Source organism: Plectropomus leopardus, chromosome 17 (assembly GCF_008729295.1).
Source record: "Plectropomus leopardus isolate mb chromosome 17, YSFRI_Pleo_2.0, whole genome shotgun sequence".
Lineage (NCBI taxonomy): Eukaryota > Metazoa > Chordata > Actinopteri > Perciformes > Serranidae > Plectropomus > Plectropomus leopardus.
In genome coordinates, this window is record NC_056479.1 from 8,317,233 (window position 1) to 8,334,189 (window position 16,957).

Sequence of the window (16,957 nt, forward strand, 5' to 3'; positions counted from 1 at the left end):
CTGTTATCGTTTCACACGGACTCACATGTTACATAATGTAGATACTATAAACATTAGCACTGACATAACTGAACAGCATGCTCATGTGGCTTGAGAGCAGCTGTTCGGTGGGTTCAGGCAGAGATGCTCTCTGGTTTAGGTGGGGAGGAGTAGGTGGTGGGGTGTACACGTGCACAGCAAGGCGAGCACGAGCCCGCCCACAGAGCTCGGTCACGTGTACAACGTGCGCTCGATTGGAAGTCAGTAAACAGGTGACGTCAAAGCTGCATCAAGTCAGCCAAAGCTAATATAAACAAAACCGGATGAGAGCAGACGTCATTGGTCTTCAAATTAAAAGAATTGTGACAGAATACATATTCAAGTACATCTGATGATTAATTACGGCTACAAACTTGACTGTCATGGAAGAAAACAGAGGCATTAAACTAAGAATAGATTCTTTGACACATGTTGTATTCACTGTGCATCCTCCATAACATAAAATATATTCAAGTCAAAATAATGTTTGACAGTAGCCAGGGGCGTAGCACTGAATTGTGGGACCTATGCATAAGATGCATAAGATCTCTGTGGGCCCCCAAAACCCTTCCTCTCTTGATCCATGTCTCAAATGCACCTTTTATTATTTAGTTATTTTGCAAAGTCAGTTTTCTTTCCTTCCTTCTTTCTTTCTTTCTTTCTTTCTTTCTTTCTTTCTTTCTTTCTTTATTCGCAATCCCAGTTTCCCTTTTCTGGGGAAAGACATTACAGTATACATTGGTGCTCCAGCATTATAAGAAGTCACTCATGAGGTGCATTTAGGAAAAAATTCAAGTGTAGGGGTGCATTAAACCATTTTGGGCCTTAGAAAGATTCTGCTCTTTTTTAAATCCAAAGTTCATTCTTTCAACCAATTTATCCAGCCAATTTTCATTTAGTTATGGCACCAATTACTTTAAACTTTTCTTTCCATAGTTTTTGAGAGCCCTCTTCCCATTTGGACCCTGAGTTCCACTTTATCTTCCCATTACGACACCTGTGACAATTGCACTTTATTTTATCTGTCCATTTTTTCTAGTTATAAAGAAAAAGGAACTTTATTGAATATGTGCTTGCTTCTGTGAATAAATTTCATATTTTCATTCCCAGCTGAAGTTCTCTGCTCTCTGACTAATAAACTCTCTAGATGGAATTAATCAGGTGTAAGTGTAAGAGCAACTGTAATCGAACTGTGTTTTTATTTTTGACGATTATTACTGAACTACGTAGTTCTCTCTTGGAAAGTTTTTTTGAAATAGGTAAATGAGAAATTATAGACATATTCCCTTATGTTTCAAAGATTATCATAGTTGACTGAATGTTCCTCAGATAGAATAAACCTTCATGCATATTAGATCACCACACATGACTAATTCCTATATGATAACGTTACCTTCCCCTACTACCGTTATTTTAAGCTCTTATTTATTGCCGCGGCTTTTATTTTGAAATTCCTCCTCGGAAATGCCGTGAAGTCCTTGCTAGCTTGCTGCTGGTGTCGAGCCTAGCTAGGGGAGAGAAACCGTGGGAGAATGTAGAAAACGTATGACCAAAAGAAAAAGAATAAAGTTAAGGATTGATAAACATCTGGCAACGTGGAAGAAAGAAACTGAACAGGTGGGTGAACGTCTGGCCTCGTTTCTGTCACTTATACCTGCGCGTCTCGGCTCCTGTTAAAGCCTGAAAAATGGAGGTGAAATGTGGTTCCATCATGAGGAGGCTGCACACAACACAGAATAAATAACAAGATCAACAACAACAGCTGCTGCAGCGACAGAAACCGTGCAGGACAGGTCCTTGGCGTGCACTTTATAACAAGACAGTAACGACTGCAAAGATGGCAGTGAAGTAGGTCGATGGAGAGCAGGTCATTGTAAAGCGACAGCTGCTAACGTTACAGTAGCTACAGTAGCATTAGCATAGATTGGTGTCAAGCAGCTCGTGGAGGCTGCGACAGTCTGGAGACAGATTAGCTTAAGCAGGTTGTTTTTGTATGTTTATATGCACATATTCAAATGTTTATTATTTTTCTACTCATACTCTTTTAAAGAGAGGAAAGGACAAGCAGGTACTGACAGTGAGATGCATCTTTTGTCATTTTCAGATTTTGGCATATAATCTTGATTATTTTTCAGGTATCACCAGCAACTTGGCAACATCTCTTCTCTCCCCTGGCTCTTCAGTGTGTAAGGACACCGCCCAATATCATATCTTAGTCACCCAGTGCCTCTTTACCTAGTACATTATTTCCCCTTACATTTCACCAGTGCTAAAACTAACACCAGCAGGACAGAAGAAACTCAAGTGACTTTTGAACAAAGTCAGATACACTGCAGCTACCAAAGTTCCCCGTCAGTACTCGTTGCCCCCAGAATCCAACCTTATCCAAGCGTCTGATAAGTGTAAACCTCAGAACTCCTCATCATTCATCAGCATTTCTCAGTTCTCTCATCAAGAAAGCTGTAGACAGCACTTAGCACCATTATGGCCTCCATCAACCAGTCATCCGAGCCGGAGATCCCAGACAACCACAAAGAGAGCTGGCTGGCGCTACTTTCTGCTGCAGAAATGTACTGCCAAAAGTCTGGCTGCGACCTGGCTATACTTACAGCATGTAAGAAGTTCCGGTCCTCGGCTGGAGGCGGAGATGGGATGAGGAAACGGGAGAGCAGCAGTGCCTTTCCTAAGGAGTGTGACTTCTCCTACAATGTATGGGGTCAAGGATTTCTGGCTGAGTCGGCGCGCCGCTACATGGATGACATCGGCGTGCTGCACTCCACGACCATGCTAACAGCCCAAAAGCACACACGCCAGGCGGGGGGAGAGGGAGGAACCAAGCTGGTGGTTGACATGACCTCTGACCCCGGACACAGGGGGGTAAGTGACCTGTATGTGCTGAGTACTGCACAAAGATACTCACTTAAAAAGTTCACACCCATATTTTGGTGGATTTTGTTGTTGTTGCAGAGCTTTACAGGAGACGGAGGCGTGGGTGGAGTTAGTCCCAATAGCAGATATTCCCAAAGCTACCCATCAATCTACAATGCGGGAGCTGTGACCGGGCAGGGCGGCGGGCAGAACGGTAATGGAGAGAGGGAGATGGAGAAGAGTGTGCTGGAGGCAGAGCGGGGGAGACAGAGATCTGGGATTGTGGACTTGGAAGAAGAGTGTGAGGACGAGGAAGAGGAGGAGGACATGGATGAGAGGAGACCCTATGGGAATGAAAGTGCCGGTGAGGAGCCATGCAGTTAATTTGTGTCTTTTAAGCACTTTGACTTGCATCCATTCTGAGGATTTATCTTTTTGTTTCAGGTGTCTTCTCTATGGACGAGGACTCGCTGTCTCGGGACTGCGAGCCGTTCTTTGAGTCGGATGGGGAGGAGGAGAGCACTGATGGTAAGAGTTTAGTTTGCTTTCTGAAAGTAGCAGCATATGTGCACAGAAAACATTTGTGCATCATCTGCATACATTCTTCTACCTTCTCCAGGCTCTTTGAGTGAGGACGCTCCCCCGCCGACACGCGGCATGGCTATGGGTCATGCTGCGTACTCGTCCCGTAACGCCCACCCCATGGCTCTTGCCCGATCACTACCTGTGTCTGTGCCTGTGTGGGGCTGCAGAGGAAACAGGGCTCAAGGAGACAGCAACAGTGGAGAGCGGGTGAGCTCATTTCAGTGTGCAAAAGGACAGAACTGCTGGTTTGCATGCAGAGATTAAGATAAGAAATTAAGATGTTCTGGGAGATTAGTGGGTGAGCTGGCTATCTGTGAGTTTAGCTCAAGTTTTCAGATAGCATGAAGCTGTTTTATTTTAAACTGAGGTAGATCACATATTCTGCAAGGCTAACTAACTCTCGAGCAGCCTGACTATTGACCAGTCATTCCCCAGCTGCAGTGATAGTGCAGAAATGCAGAGAGTGCAGATGTTGATGACACAGAAACACTGACCAACCAGAGCACACTCAGGAGGGGGGACTTAGAGAGACAGTGCCCTAAAACGGAGCATTTCAGACAGAGGGTGGATACAGGTATATTCAGGCAGACAGCGTGGAAAAATAATGTTTTCCTACATGTTATAGTAAGAACCCAAAAGCCAAACATGAAGCTGAAAAAGAGCACTACATGGGGCCTTTAAATTCAAAAGCATGCATTCTGAAAGTTAGAAAAAATATTGAAGAGATAATGAATGACTTGATAATTGAGTAGTTTTTTTGTTTTTATGTTTTTTAATGTCAGTTGATATATGTCAGGCTGTCTGAAGACTAGACAAAGGAGCTTTTCAGTTCTCGCTATTCTGATGTGCCAACCAATGACCGTGACAGCTCCATCAGTTCATGTGACCGTAAAAGTGTGTGTGACAATCCTGCGAGGTCATGCCGGGCAAATATTTTCAAATAACTTGTCAGACTGTCCAACACCCTTTTCTGAGAGAATAGTTTTAAAAAAAGTTAGTATAAAACAGAGGAAGTCTTCACTGAATTTTTCAGTTTTTGTCCAGGTTTAGTCCTTTCTAATCACCTTGTATAAAGTGCACCCGGTCTCTGTGTGTTTGTCTCTCAGGTGGGCTGTGCTGACCTGGAGCATATCGCAGCCAGTATGAAGGCCTTGCTGGCCCCCGGAGCCAACGATGGGACGGAAATGTTTGGGGCCCTGCCTCGGCCCCGTCTCAACACAGGGGACTTCTCTCTCAAGCACTGAGAGGGAGACAGAGAGGCGAGTGGATGGAGAGAAAGTGAAAGGGATAGAGAGAGAGAGAAAGGTTGTCGTGATGGGAGGAAACCTGGATTGGCGGGCAGATGTGACGTGCAGGATGTGAAAACTGTAAAAGCTAGTACCTCCATTTATTTCTCACTAACCAAAATTAACGGCACATGCTTCGAGGAAAGAGAAATGTTGTTATGAACACTAATAACATTTTCAACACTATTCCCCCACATCAACAACACACGTGTCACAATACCAGCTACTACACATCCCAAAACACTATGTTAGGATTGGACTCCCAAGACGAGCGTGTAGTGCCCCACTGCACTGGCCAACCACGACACTAAAACAGGGTGTATAGTAGCCTAATGGCTGATTGTTGATAGTTATGCACCTTGTGTGCTGATAAAGGTTTTGGGAAGTTTGCTTATTGGCAATATTACCTTTAAATGATGAGCGTTTAGGGAGCAGCTGTCTCTAGCTGGTTGATCATTGGCTCCAATGTTGCATGCTAATGCTGTAGCATCATATATTAGCATTGTTATTATGTGTAGTAGCTTTAAAGCTAAATGCTATGTTACCCTAAACAATATATGGCTGAAGGATGGCAGTTTGGTCACTTTTCTGAAATATGATATTAAATTAGCTTAAACAGTTCATTTTAGTCTTAACACTGGGGAGACGGTTAGCTTAGCTTAGCTTAGAGTGAAAGCAGGTGGAAACGGCTAGCCTGGCTCTCTATTTTGGGGGCATTGCTTTTAGGAAATATTTTCACAATAAATTTTTGATAAATCATTATTGATGAAGATATAATGACCACTTTGCTGTGATGCTGCCTTGAAAACCAGGAAAAGACAACACTAATATCCAAAATTTAATACCACATCTAGTCTCATATGACAATGTCGATGTAATTTAACTAGTGAAATTAGATGCAAACAAGCTGTGTACAGTTTGTATTTGAATTAAATGAATTGGCGTTACTATAACCTACATTTAGCCCCTTAAAATGGTCATTTTCACATTTCTTTGTGTTGGAGGGTGTAATTGTGAACTTGTAAGTTTGCTTCCAGTCTTTATGCTAAGCCAAGCCAACCGCCTCCCAGCTCGTACTCGTGGCCCTGCCGTCAGTTACCTCTTCTGAAGTTTTAGCATGAGGCACAAGAGCCAGTGATCTCCCAGGACCACGTAGACGTTTTACCTGCTCGCTCCTATCGTTTGCAGGTTAGGTAGACCAACAGGTCATGTGTTGACATCGTCCAATCCCCCAGAAAAAAACCCAACACCAATCTATCCCTTGAAGGGGTAGAAACCAGAGAAATGGTTGACTTAACATGAAGCTTGTGGCTTTTCAAAAATGTGAGCGGAGGACACCAGCACCTCCTCATAACATGCCTATTTGTACTTTTATTTTTGCCAATGAATGACTGACTGATAGAATGATTGTAAATCAATACTGAGTTCTAGGTTTTGTTTTTTTTTTTGCTCCAGAGATCTGGTTTGAAATGACAGAATGAATGAGAAAGTGACTGTGTGAGAAAGAGAGAGAGAGAGAGAGAGAGAGAGAGAGAGAGGTTGATTGGAAAGGAACAAATGTCCATCTCTGACATTTCAAAAACAAATAAATGTTCTGTTAAGTACTTTTGTTTCAAATAAAGGAGCAACACCAAGAGAAAAGAAGACTCATGGTATATTAATGTGATGATGTTTGGATATTATTGAAGGCCCCTAGAGGGCAGCAGCACTCTACTGAAGTGAAAAAAAGTTACCCATTGAAAACTGGATTGACATCAGCTGGGTGCAGGGGCCTTTCACAAACTATTTGACCCTTTGAAACCTATGGAAAAATGGCAATGACCAACTTGGTGAGAAATGGCCCACAAATGACAAGAAATTATTAAAAGGTGAAGGAAATTACCTAGAAAACAGATTTTTCTGAAGATGGAAGAATTATTAGAGAAGTTTTCAAGAACAATTAGGGAAATAGGTTCAGAAAACTAACATTATGTTACATATTATGTATGTATATATATATATATATATATACACATGCGCGCTCACACTTTTTAATTTTCAGCAGTTTATAGTACATTTTCTTGTTTGTCTTTGACTTGTTTTGCTTATTTTAAGGTAAACTATTTTTCTTTTAATTTTGGGGCCATGTGTTGTTATTTGTTTTTTAAGAAGTGAAACCAATATGCTCAGGTTTCAGAGGATTAATTGCCTGATTTCTGCCTAAATCTGATGTGCAGTATCACACACAAACGATGCAAGTCAGCTTTATTACATAATATTTATTGACTACTTTTAGCACATAAAAAAAGATGCAGACTCTTTAAGTTAAACAAGCACTCTAGTACATGCAAATTCCCGCTTGTTACAAAAACATTAACCTAAAATTCTACGTTAAATAAAATACATAAATAGTTACACAGTAGTAAATAAAGTAATATAAGCTATCTCTGGATATAATAAGAGATGAATAAGCTTTCTTCATGCAACCAGAGAAAGCAAACAAAACGTGCTTCAGTTCTGCTTTACAACTCCAACACTTGTTCCCCAAACATCACAAGCTCTCCATCTCCTTCCTGTCACCTCCTGCTTCACCCTCCTCGCTCCCTCCCGTCCTCCTCAGCCCTCCACTGTGTCACTGATCCTTTTTCCGAAGAAGGCAGAACGAATTTGTGCCAACCCAGAAGCCGGGGAAAATCTTCTCTGTGATGTCTGCTTTGAACTTGTGAATCAGCCGCACCTCCTTCTCTCCCTCTCCCTCCACTGTGAGGAACTTGATGATGCCTGCGGGCTGGTCAACGTAGACGCCCATGGTGGTGGACAGGGGGAGCTGGACGTCCACGTTCTCACTGTTGTGCCACACTTGGTAGCAGGAGCCTGACCAGCCGACGCCCCAGGAGCTGCTGTTCTCTCCGATGCCACAGGCTCCACGCCCGTCCTGGACCTTCCGGGGTGCACCCTCAAAAACCACCCCAATCACCACCCAGCCGTCGTAGTCCACTTCCCAGTATCCTCGGTAGCCCATCAGACCCTCCTTACATAGCACCTAGAGAAAGGTGGGGGGACACAGCAGGAGATGAAGTGAGCTGCAGTCTGAAGTTAAAAAACAAGAGTCCCCAGTCCATGTACTGATGACTTGAACAGTTTTAACTTAATCTGCAGCCAATTGTTTAATCGTTTAAGTCATTTTTGAACAAAAGATTCCCTTCCTTCACCTTTTGAAATGTGACTTTGTTGCTTTTTTTTGTCATACACTGAACCAACTGAACCAAGGCTGTAGCCATGGCATCAGCATTGGGGGAGACCAAATTTGAGGGGGTCGGGTGGTCGACTCACAGAAAAATAAAAGTAAAATGTGAAAACCAATGTCCTATTATTTATCACAGGGAAACTCATCTTGCTTTGCCTGTGGAGGAGGAGGAGGAAGAGGCCAGGGGCCAGACACAGCATCCCAACACAAGTCAGATGTACGTAGGGGCATTTGTAGGAATTGAGGCTATTCGGGTCTAAGACTGCACCTCTGTCGTGGGGTTTGAGGGATCCTCTCCTGGCACTTTTTTTTGATAAACAAGCGCCATTTGATGCTGTTTTAAGCATTCTGGGCCATATCAAGGTTTAAAAAGAAAGAAAAAACAAATGCAGGATCAATTTATTTTTTGTTTTGAATTTGAAAAAGGTTAAGGGGCCAACCAGAACCCTGCTGGGGGCCTAATGTGGCTGCAAGTTGAACATCACTGATTCATTATAGTCAAGTACTATTAAAATTAAAGGTGTTGTTTTGTTTTGCCAAAAGCAATTAAGATAACTATTTTATGATTCAGAAGCCAGGCCTACCTGTGGTGAGTGGTCATATCTCTCAGGCCTGTTGGGATATGGGCAGACGGCATCTGACGTGCGGGCCACCTTGGAGCCGCCCTCTGAAATCCACAACAGTTTCTGTGCAGTTTTATCATCCATAGAGAGCGGGAGCCAATCTGAGAGAAGTCATACAAGCATAGAGAGGAAGACTAAAGGTGAAGAAGCAGTTTACACAAGGATGGGATGTAAAGTATAGAGAGAGATCAGCACTTGTAAATGTGATTTTACATTTAAAAAGAAGAATTAACAAATATTATAGTGGACCTTCCTGCAGAATGTTTTCATTCTGCGATGTTGTATTTAAAAAAAAAACTAAATAAAATTAGTTTAATCATTAAGTTACTAATTTCTTATTCAGCAGAAATCTTTTGTCCAAAATACATATTTCATCTAATAATCACAGACTCGTTTACTGGCTAATGTTATGGCTTAAGCTTAGATTTCCTGATTATTACATATATGTACATTGAACTAGGTTTCTTAAATTCATATTTAAATAACTCAAATAACAACAAACATATTGAAAAAGATACATTTTTGCATTCCATATTATTTTAATGCATTTTATTGTGACTTCACACCCACTGCTAGCTTGCCATTAATTAATATCATCAATTATTTTCAAAACGGCTTTCTTTTTTTTTTCTTCTTTTTCTTTTCTTTTTTTTTTTTTTTTTTACGTAAGATATCTAAAATTCTCCTAAATAATTCAAAAAGCCTTACATTTCATGAAGTCAGCCCTGGTGGTAGGTTCAGGGACATTTGGCTCATATGGTGGCAGCTTCTCTGTGGTGACAGACAGGACAGATAACCAGAGAATTAGAAGGAAAATGCATTCAGCTTTATCATGAGTGGGTGATAACATTTACATGACACAATCTATTAAATAATTAATGGTTCTCATTATCTTTTGGTGATTTAGACATCATGCAGCCCCTTACCTTCTGCAACATTGTTTTTTCTCCCTGCAAAAGAAAAAGAAAGTGTGTCATTTCACTGCAATAAAGTATAGGACGAGGTGATACTATATATGTGGTGGTGAAAAAGTAACCATGTATATTTACTCAAGTACTGTAATTAAGTACATTTTTAGGGTACTTTTTTGAGGTGAATTTTATGTTACTTTATACTGGTAGTTCAGCACAGAAGCAAGCACAGAGATGCACAAAAAGAAGCGTGCATTTACTGCTAGCTCGCCTAGCAACCGCTAACATGACAGCTCAGGTGAGGAAGACGCCATTAATGCATCTCACATATTACAACTCGCACTGCGATGAGTCTTTCACCATTGACTGGATGCACAATTCTTTTTGTGCGATGATACGGTTGATGGGTGTAGAGAGAAAATAGTTCTGAAATGTAACTACTCACAACAAGATCTGTGGATTATCTTGAGGAACCGGGTCATGATTTGTGGAAAGAGGCATTGCTGTTTTTCAGATGTATTTTTTGGCACTTTGAAGTGTACAAGCCGAGTGCCATCTCTTTCCATTATATTGGAGAGATGGCAGACATCTCGACAGTCGATATCTCCGTCATGTGGCAACTCACACCAAAACAATCTAAATGCATAAATAACACTAGAAGTAAGAGGAAAAATATGTGATTTGATTTTGGGGTGAACTGTGTCTTTTAGTGAAGGATCCAAGTACGTCCTTCACCATTGTATAGAATATATTTTATGGCCCTCCTCACATTAACATATTTAACAAAACACACTTTTAAGGGCACAGGTGTAGATTTCGGAGGGAATGCAGGGGACACGTCCCCCTTAATATTTAGAACATGCGCATTTGTCTTCCCACAATAAAAAAACATACAAGGACTTTTATTTTGACAAAAATTAAAGATATTTACACCATAAATTGACGCAATAAAGGCACAAAATGGTGCAGAAAAATTCACCACAATGCAGGAAATTAAATTAGATTAATTGCAGAGGACCCCCAACCTCCTTGTTTCACAACACCTATGCTCCAGTGTGGCACCAACAAGTCACCTTCCTCTGTAGCCTCTCCCTTCATCAGTGCCTCTGTCCAGCTGTCATTCATCAATAGTAAATCACCTGCTACTCTCAACATATAGTAGATCACACAGATGAGTATGCATGCACTGTCGGCTCAGCACTGATTCATGAAGGTTTAGGTTTCAACATCAGGAATCCGGAGGCCGGAGCTTGTGTGCATCTGAGGACACACATCATGGCCAGTGACAGCAGGCGGTCTCATTCTAAGAATATTTCTGTATGATGCTGTTACTTCACACCGCCTGTGGGCATGGTTGTCATGGTGTGTAATCTCTGTTCGTCTGTTCCTCCTCCAGTTTGTGAGTCACTGTGTCTTCTGACATTCGGAGAAAACTGATTCAATACTGGCCGGTCAGGTCATCGTCTGACCCCACCCCCCTGCATAAGTAAGTCACCCATGCTCAAGTTTCTCTTCCTCACATTTCACACCGACTGCTCTCACTCACCTATCAGGCTGTTACATCACCACATTTACTAATTTTGTGTGTCCTTTTGCCAAAATTAGACAGAACACACAATTTTGCCTGATTCCATATAAGGGAGCGTCGAAGTGTGATTGTCATATAGCTCATGGCTGTGTAGTAAATGCATTAGTGGGCCTGAGAACAGGCTTAACATAAGACACATTTACTTAACCACTAGGGTTTCCCATAAATGTTCCCTTTTATGTTGAGAATAGCATTTTCCCATTCAGTATGAGAATATCACACATATTTTCTGTATCAGTGAGTTCCAGCTCTCACTGAAGATATGTGGTGATCAAAACTGAGAGAAATATCTAACCCCACTTGATGTATTTTACATCATACCGGCAAATTCATATATTCTGCATTATCTCGTCATTTTGCACACTTATCCCTTAACTTCAGTCTTTATATCATTTTATATCTTTCTGTTATTTTCTTAAAATACAAATTGGTGTGAATAAACCATACTTGACCATTAACTGCTGAAATGATGCATTGCAACGTGGTTTAGGGTTGTTTTTGCAACATTAACTGTGTTCACTTTTAGTTTGCTTTGCCTGTGATTTGGTAAATACAGATTGGGCAGAATGGAAACAAATAATACCAAGGTACAGTTTTTCACTCTCTTTGGTTGATCATATGGGAAGAAACTAGCTTTTAAGTCACCGATTTTAAAAAAAGCTGTGATAACCCTGAAGAACTTCGACATTGACAATATCGTGAAGTCATAATAGTGCCATAATAGTCCTAATATTGCACTGTGACAGACCAATCAAAGCTGTTACATGCTATCTAGAGCCAGTGTTTGGTTTGTTCATTTTAGGCTACTATAGAAACAACATGGCAGACTCTTATGAAGAAGATCCGCTCTGTTTGTACATATAAATGGTTGATTCTAAGTTGATGAAAACACAAGAATTCTTATTTTTAGGTGATTATACAACAAAAACAGAAATTATGGATATTATATTCCATGACTGCCAATAATTGTCCCTACATTTTACACACCTTTAAAGTATCAAAGGTATTCTGGAAAAAAATGCACACTGTAATGTTGCACAATATTATTGGATTATTATCACTGATGCATGTATTTGAGAGTAGCATTTCACTGTTTTAGTAGATTGAAGTCAAGCTGTGGAGCTTAAGTGAGCTGCTTACTATATGAGCCTATATTAATCTCTAATGCATCATATTTTAAAAGATCATCATATTATGCATATGCATGTATGTATGTTTTTATGTGTAAAATCTGTGAACTTTGGGCTATATTTCTCACCAGAATGAAGTGGAGGAGAGGAGAAAAGTGTAGTGGAAGTATTTTCAATGTGTACTTTAGTGCAGTACTTGAGCATGCTAGATATATTTCCCAACAAATAAGTAATTTAAGTTTGTGTTTTTATCTTGTCACATGATTCTGCCTTTTCCATAACACATTGATTGTCTTATAAACTTTTTTGTTGAATTCTAAATTTTGTATTATGGTGCCTTTTTTGTGTCTCTGCATGTCCACATTCCATGTTGAATTGAATTTGTGTCTTATGTGTTGATTTTTGAGTCTTTGGACAAGTGTGCTATGTGTAGATTGTTAAACGAAAAAGTAGAACCAAACAAAACAAAAACATTTTTCAAAAGTAAAGTGTTTACATGGCTTTTTGTGTTATTCGATTATTACCATGAATGTAAATGCACTGAATAACCGCGCTGAATGTTTTAACATGATGATTTATCTGTGCTCATGTGCCCTCAGAGGAGAGTCAGCTCTTTCAGGTGGGATGGTTTATCCCGGGACATGTCAGAACTTGAAGTAACATAACCTCTCCGCCTGTTTGACCCTTAGTTGGGGACGCCAGCCGAAGCGTAAAAACCAGGAGGACAAACTGGAGTCTGGCAAACATCTGCAGTCATCGGATGTGATTGAGGGGGTGGCATTGCTTTCCCTGAATCGTGCTGGCCCGCGGTTCTTCGAAGCTTGGCAAATGTGTTGTGAGAGTGCCAACTTTTAAAACAGTTTGCTTTCAAGGCGGAGACGGCTGCTGCTTTAAAGTCTAAAATACTAAGCTGTAATTAAAAATCTAAATATACACAGTATAACTATTACACAGGAGATCATTATGTCGAAAATCTGATAATTGACTGGGCATGGAGAAATATTAATCGGACCCTACTGAGGCTTAGGTTCTAATTACAAAGCAGATTTGAGCTTGGATTTTGTCCACATTTCTTTACTGACTGCTGAACCACTGTCCGTCTGACCAGCAGATGGACACAAGGAGAGGACAGATTTAGCAGGACAGAGAGGGATATAGTGAAGGTCATGTAGTCGTCTTTGAGCAAAAAGACACTGGTGACAGATCACTTCATTTGTCTTTCTTCCCCTACTTCCCTGATCTCACACATAAAGGAACACAGCAGGTGAGACGAGATGAAAGAAAAGCCTTGTGGAATAGTGCAGGCATTACGAGGAATTACAGAGGGTAGATTAGAAGACAGACGTATAATATATCCATCTTCAAATCGAGAAGATGTCTCTCTAAGGGGAACGCGGTGAACACCTCGGGTAACCTTGGAGTGAGATGTCAGGCTGGCAGTAAGTGAGGTGGGTGGTTGGAGATGGGCCAGCTCTGTGGAGGTTAAACCCCAGCGAATGCCGATCCACGCTCAGTGGGATCAACAGGGAAAGCCCCGCAGAGATAAACAGATAGTCAAAAAGATTGATGACTTGACATCATGCTAATAGAGACATGGAGGAGATGGAGTGGGGTGCAAGCATGAGGTGTGAGGCTTTGAAATATATAAGGGCAGCGAGATCATAAAAAAGACACCTCATGAATCAAGCAGAGAGAATCTTGACAAAGCTGTTGGAGTTTGGGCAAAAACTGTCAAACGACTGAGCTGGATTTGGGTATAACTTCAAAAGGGTGATTGTCAGTGAGATGGATTTTGGCTTGGATTCACACAAGATACAAAACACAAGTTTTGTCCTTCAGAGCACGTGTTTGCAGGAGCGAACAGCTCAGCGGGACTCCGCCAAAAGGCCAACAGAGGATCACTGTTTGCTTTGGAGGCTGTTTTAGACTTTTTTTTCCTGCCCCAGATTCCCCTCGCAGTGGGATGGAGCTACATTATCTGTGCAGATCAGGTTCAAAACATCCCACTGAGACAGCAAGATCAGAAGATAGTGAGATGAGGTGGAGGGAGAGAGATGAGCATAGTTGGCGTGGGCCCCGGCTCATCCCTCTGGTTCCTCTCAAGACTCCTTGGCTGGGAGCCCTGCTCACATGTGAGGTAGAAAAGGGGAGGAAATAGAACACATGGAGACATATGGATGACGAATTCTGGGAAAAGTTAGAATTCAAAAGGAAAAATACTACAAGACCTCACACTGAAACAAAAGGGACTTAATCTATCAAATTCGAGTCCTCCTGTGAGCTCCTGAACAGAATGAAGACATTAAAAACATTATTCAGTTGATGCAACCAATGTGAACTAATCACATTATTTAATGAGACTATCTCTCAGTTATGGTGACAAAGTAAACTTCTGATGATGCTTGAGGAGATGTCAAAGAGCAGAGCATTACGTTACATAATGGAAGAATCAAAGAGCCAGGGCTTTTACATTTTAGGACTTGAATTACCGTGCAGCATTTCACACTTCATTACTGCGACTGCCAGAGGACGGATTAGTAATATTTGGGCTGGGAGTTGAGAGGAGGGGGGGTTGTCTGAGTTATGTATGCTATTATGGGATAGGAAACCCTGAGCATGGATTAGGAATATCCAAAAGAAGCCAGGGGACAATAGACAATAGATGTTTATATGAAGAACTACCTGTAGTGACGGAGCTGAGACAGGTGTATGAGCACGGAAAGGAGAAAGACAAGCAGAAATATGAGCTCTTAAATTGCAGATGAGGTTTTGGCATTAAGGGGATTCGGTAAGAGTTGACATAAGTGCATGCGAAACCATAACCGTCCCAAGAGTGGATCGTTCATGCACTTTGCTGACATGAATTACGGTCCAGAGAATCCAAGGTGAGGAAGGAGGTTTGGCACAGAGGCTGATCAGCATGAGGCAGTGTAATAACATCAAATTAACAGCATATAAAACACATAATAAATTAATAATAAATCACTATTACAAGCAATAAATAAGAGTTTTATGCTCAAGTGGTGACACACTTTGAATAAAATATAAAATGCCTAAAATTCAACATGGTACGTCTTCATGCTCATTGCATGATTGATTATTAATAAGACCTTAATTTAAAATTTGGAAATTGACAAATAATATTGCAAAAAGTGAGAAAAAAACCAAAATCAATAATTAGGATTTTGAATGACCTTAATGCTCTAATATTGCTAATATAAGAAAGGAGTTGTCATTTGGTGAATGCATTTCAGCAGAGAGAAGAAGTACAAAAGAAATGTGATTCAAATTCGAAGTTGAGATGTGAGTTCAGGGCCACATGGCATTTATCAAAAGCAGGAAATATTTATTTAACTCAGATTCAAATTTACTAAGTTATATTTTATCTTTAAATGAACGTGGCACAAAGTATAACACATTGCAACTTCCATATTTTCCATGGATTAGGCTTAGGGTTAACCCTTTAAAACCTGAACAAATTGCATTGATTGCTTTCAAACACATTGGTGGAAAACAATGAGCAAGAAATTTCTTGAGCAGAAATTCATAAAAAGTAAGAGAAATTACCCTAAAATTAATATTAAAAAAAGAAAAACAAAGAAAAAAAAGAGAACAAACAAGGAAATTACTAGAAAACATCCCTAACATAATTTTCACTATATAATTATGATAATTATAAATACAGTTTTCTGAAAAACTTCCCTACTTTATTTTTAATACATTTATAAATTACAAATTTCTTGCAATTTGCCGACTTTCCAAGTCACTCATTGCCTTTTTTCCCATGTTTTTTGAAGCATTCAAGCCAATTTGCTCCTGCTTTAAAGGGTTAAATCCTTTTGAAAGGACTGAAAGCAGCACAAGAAAAGTGATATCAATCCAGGTACCAAAGGGTTAACTCTAACCCCTAACCTTATAAGGACGACATACCTCCACTTATTTGATGTTGTAGCAAATGCTAATTGTAGTTTCAGTGATAAATGACAAACAGGTGATGCTTTCACTCTCATGGCACTGTGTATTGTCCCTCACAGGTCCCCGCAGAGACTCAGGTGTTGACGGTTTCTTACCTGCTTTCTTGGGCACAGGCATGATGTCCTTGGTGCTCACAGCGCTGGTTGGCATCAAATGGGGAGGTCTTGTGATAGTGTGCCTGTCCGTCTCTGGAGGGTCTCTCTTATTGACTTCCTAATGAGGTGGGGGGAGACAAGCGGAGGGGGGAGGGAATGTACATAAGTTTTGGTTGGATGCAGCAGTTACCCAAAGGGATGGTCCTGTCACATGAAACTTGGGATCCTTTCTAGGGATCAGATAGATGGAGACAAGTGAATACCCAGTATATCCCAAGTATGCATGCTCATTTGCATACACATGGACCAAGCATGTGCGCAAAGGCACACACCCCAAGTCTGACAGACACATTCATGTGAAATGGTGCTCACATGTCTGGAATATTTGAGATTTTGATGCCTGAAAACACTTTATGTATTTGTGCTTTGTTTTGCAACCTAAGCAACATTATGACCTTTGACCTGTGGATGAACAGCCACCGATTTTAAAACTGCAGCTTAAACTGACCCTGACACAGGCTATAGGTGTGTGTGTCTGTGTGGGGAGTCGTGGCAGTCAGTATTTAAGATGGCAGCCAGCTTCTCAGTGGAGAGCTGTCGTCAATCTCAGATCCCATCAATCAGCAGTGACTGTAAGTGCACTCTGGCAGAG

General features: G+C 40.9%; 2 protein-coding genes across 2 annotated transcripts; one reads left to right on the forward strand and one right to left on the reverse strand.

Annotated features, from left to right (window-relative positions):
- The first annotated feature begins 1,491 nt into the window (after nucleotides 1-1,491).
- On the forward strand, nucleotides 1,492-6,398 carry akt1s1 (AKT1 substrate 1 (proline-rich)). Its single transcript, XM_042505571.1, has 6 exons — nucleotides 1,492-1,635; nucleotides 2,154-2,895; nucleotides 2,986-3,250; nucleotides 3,331-3,414; nucleotides 3,506-3,678; nucleotides 4,578-6,398. Exons 2-6 carry the CDS (start codon nucleotides 2,503-2,505, stop codon nucleotides 4,713-4,715), a joined length of 1,053 nt encoding a protein of 350 aa, XP_042361505.1. The 5' UTR covers nucleotides 1,492-1,635; nucleotides 2,154-2,502; the 3' UTR covers nucleotides 4,716-6,398.
- Nucleotides 6,399-7,000: 602 nt separating this feature from the next.
- On the reverse strand, nucleotides 7,001-16,381 carry zgc:195001 (uncharacterized protein LOC567531 homolog). The gene is made up of 5 exons (XM_042504129.1): nucleotides 16,306-16,381; nucleotides 9,533-9,556; nucleotides 9,315-9,377; nucleotides 8,568-8,707; nucleotides 7,001-7,779 (listed from the first exon to the last, which is right to left on the reverse strand). Exons 1-5 carry the CDS (start codon nucleotides 16,358-16,360, stop codon nucleotides 7,369-7,371), a joined length of 693 nt encoding a protein of 230 aa, XP_042360063.1. The 5' UTR covers nucleotides 16,361-16,381; the 3' UTR covers nucleotides 7,001-7,368.
- Nucleotides 16,382-16,957: the final 576 nt, after the last annotated feature.

What these genes read in the sequence shown, in the direction of transcription:
- zgc:195001 (XM_042504129.1), bottom strand. Translation starts at nt 16,360, where the DNA reads ATGCCAACCAGCGCTGTGAGCACCAAGGACATCATGCCTGTGCCCAAG. An exon ending in GCCTGTGCCCAAGAAAGCAG is followed by an intron (nt 9,557 to 16,305) that starts GTAAGAAACCGT and finishes TTTCTTTTGCAG; the next exon opens with GGAGAAAAAACAATGTTGCA. An exon ending in CAGGGCTGACTTCATGAAAT is followed by an intron (nt 8,708 to 9,314) that starts GTAAGGCTTTTT and finishes GACTTCTCTCAG; the next exon opens with ATTGGCTCCCGCTCTCTATG.
- akt1s1 (XM_042505571.1), top strand. Translation starts at nt 2,503, where the DNA reads ATGGCCTCCATCAACCAGTCATCCGAGCCGGAGATCCCAGACAACCAC. An exon ending in CTGACCCCGGACACAGGGGG is followed by an intron (nt 2,896 to 2,985) that starts GTAAGTGACCTG and finishes TTGTTGTTGCAG; the next exon opens with AGCTTTACAGGAGACGGAGG. An exon ending in ACAGCAACAGTGGAGAGCGG is followed by an intron (nt 3,679 to 4,577) that starts GTGAGCTCATTT and finishes TTTGTCTCTCAG; the next exon opens with GTGGGCTGTGCTGACCTGGA.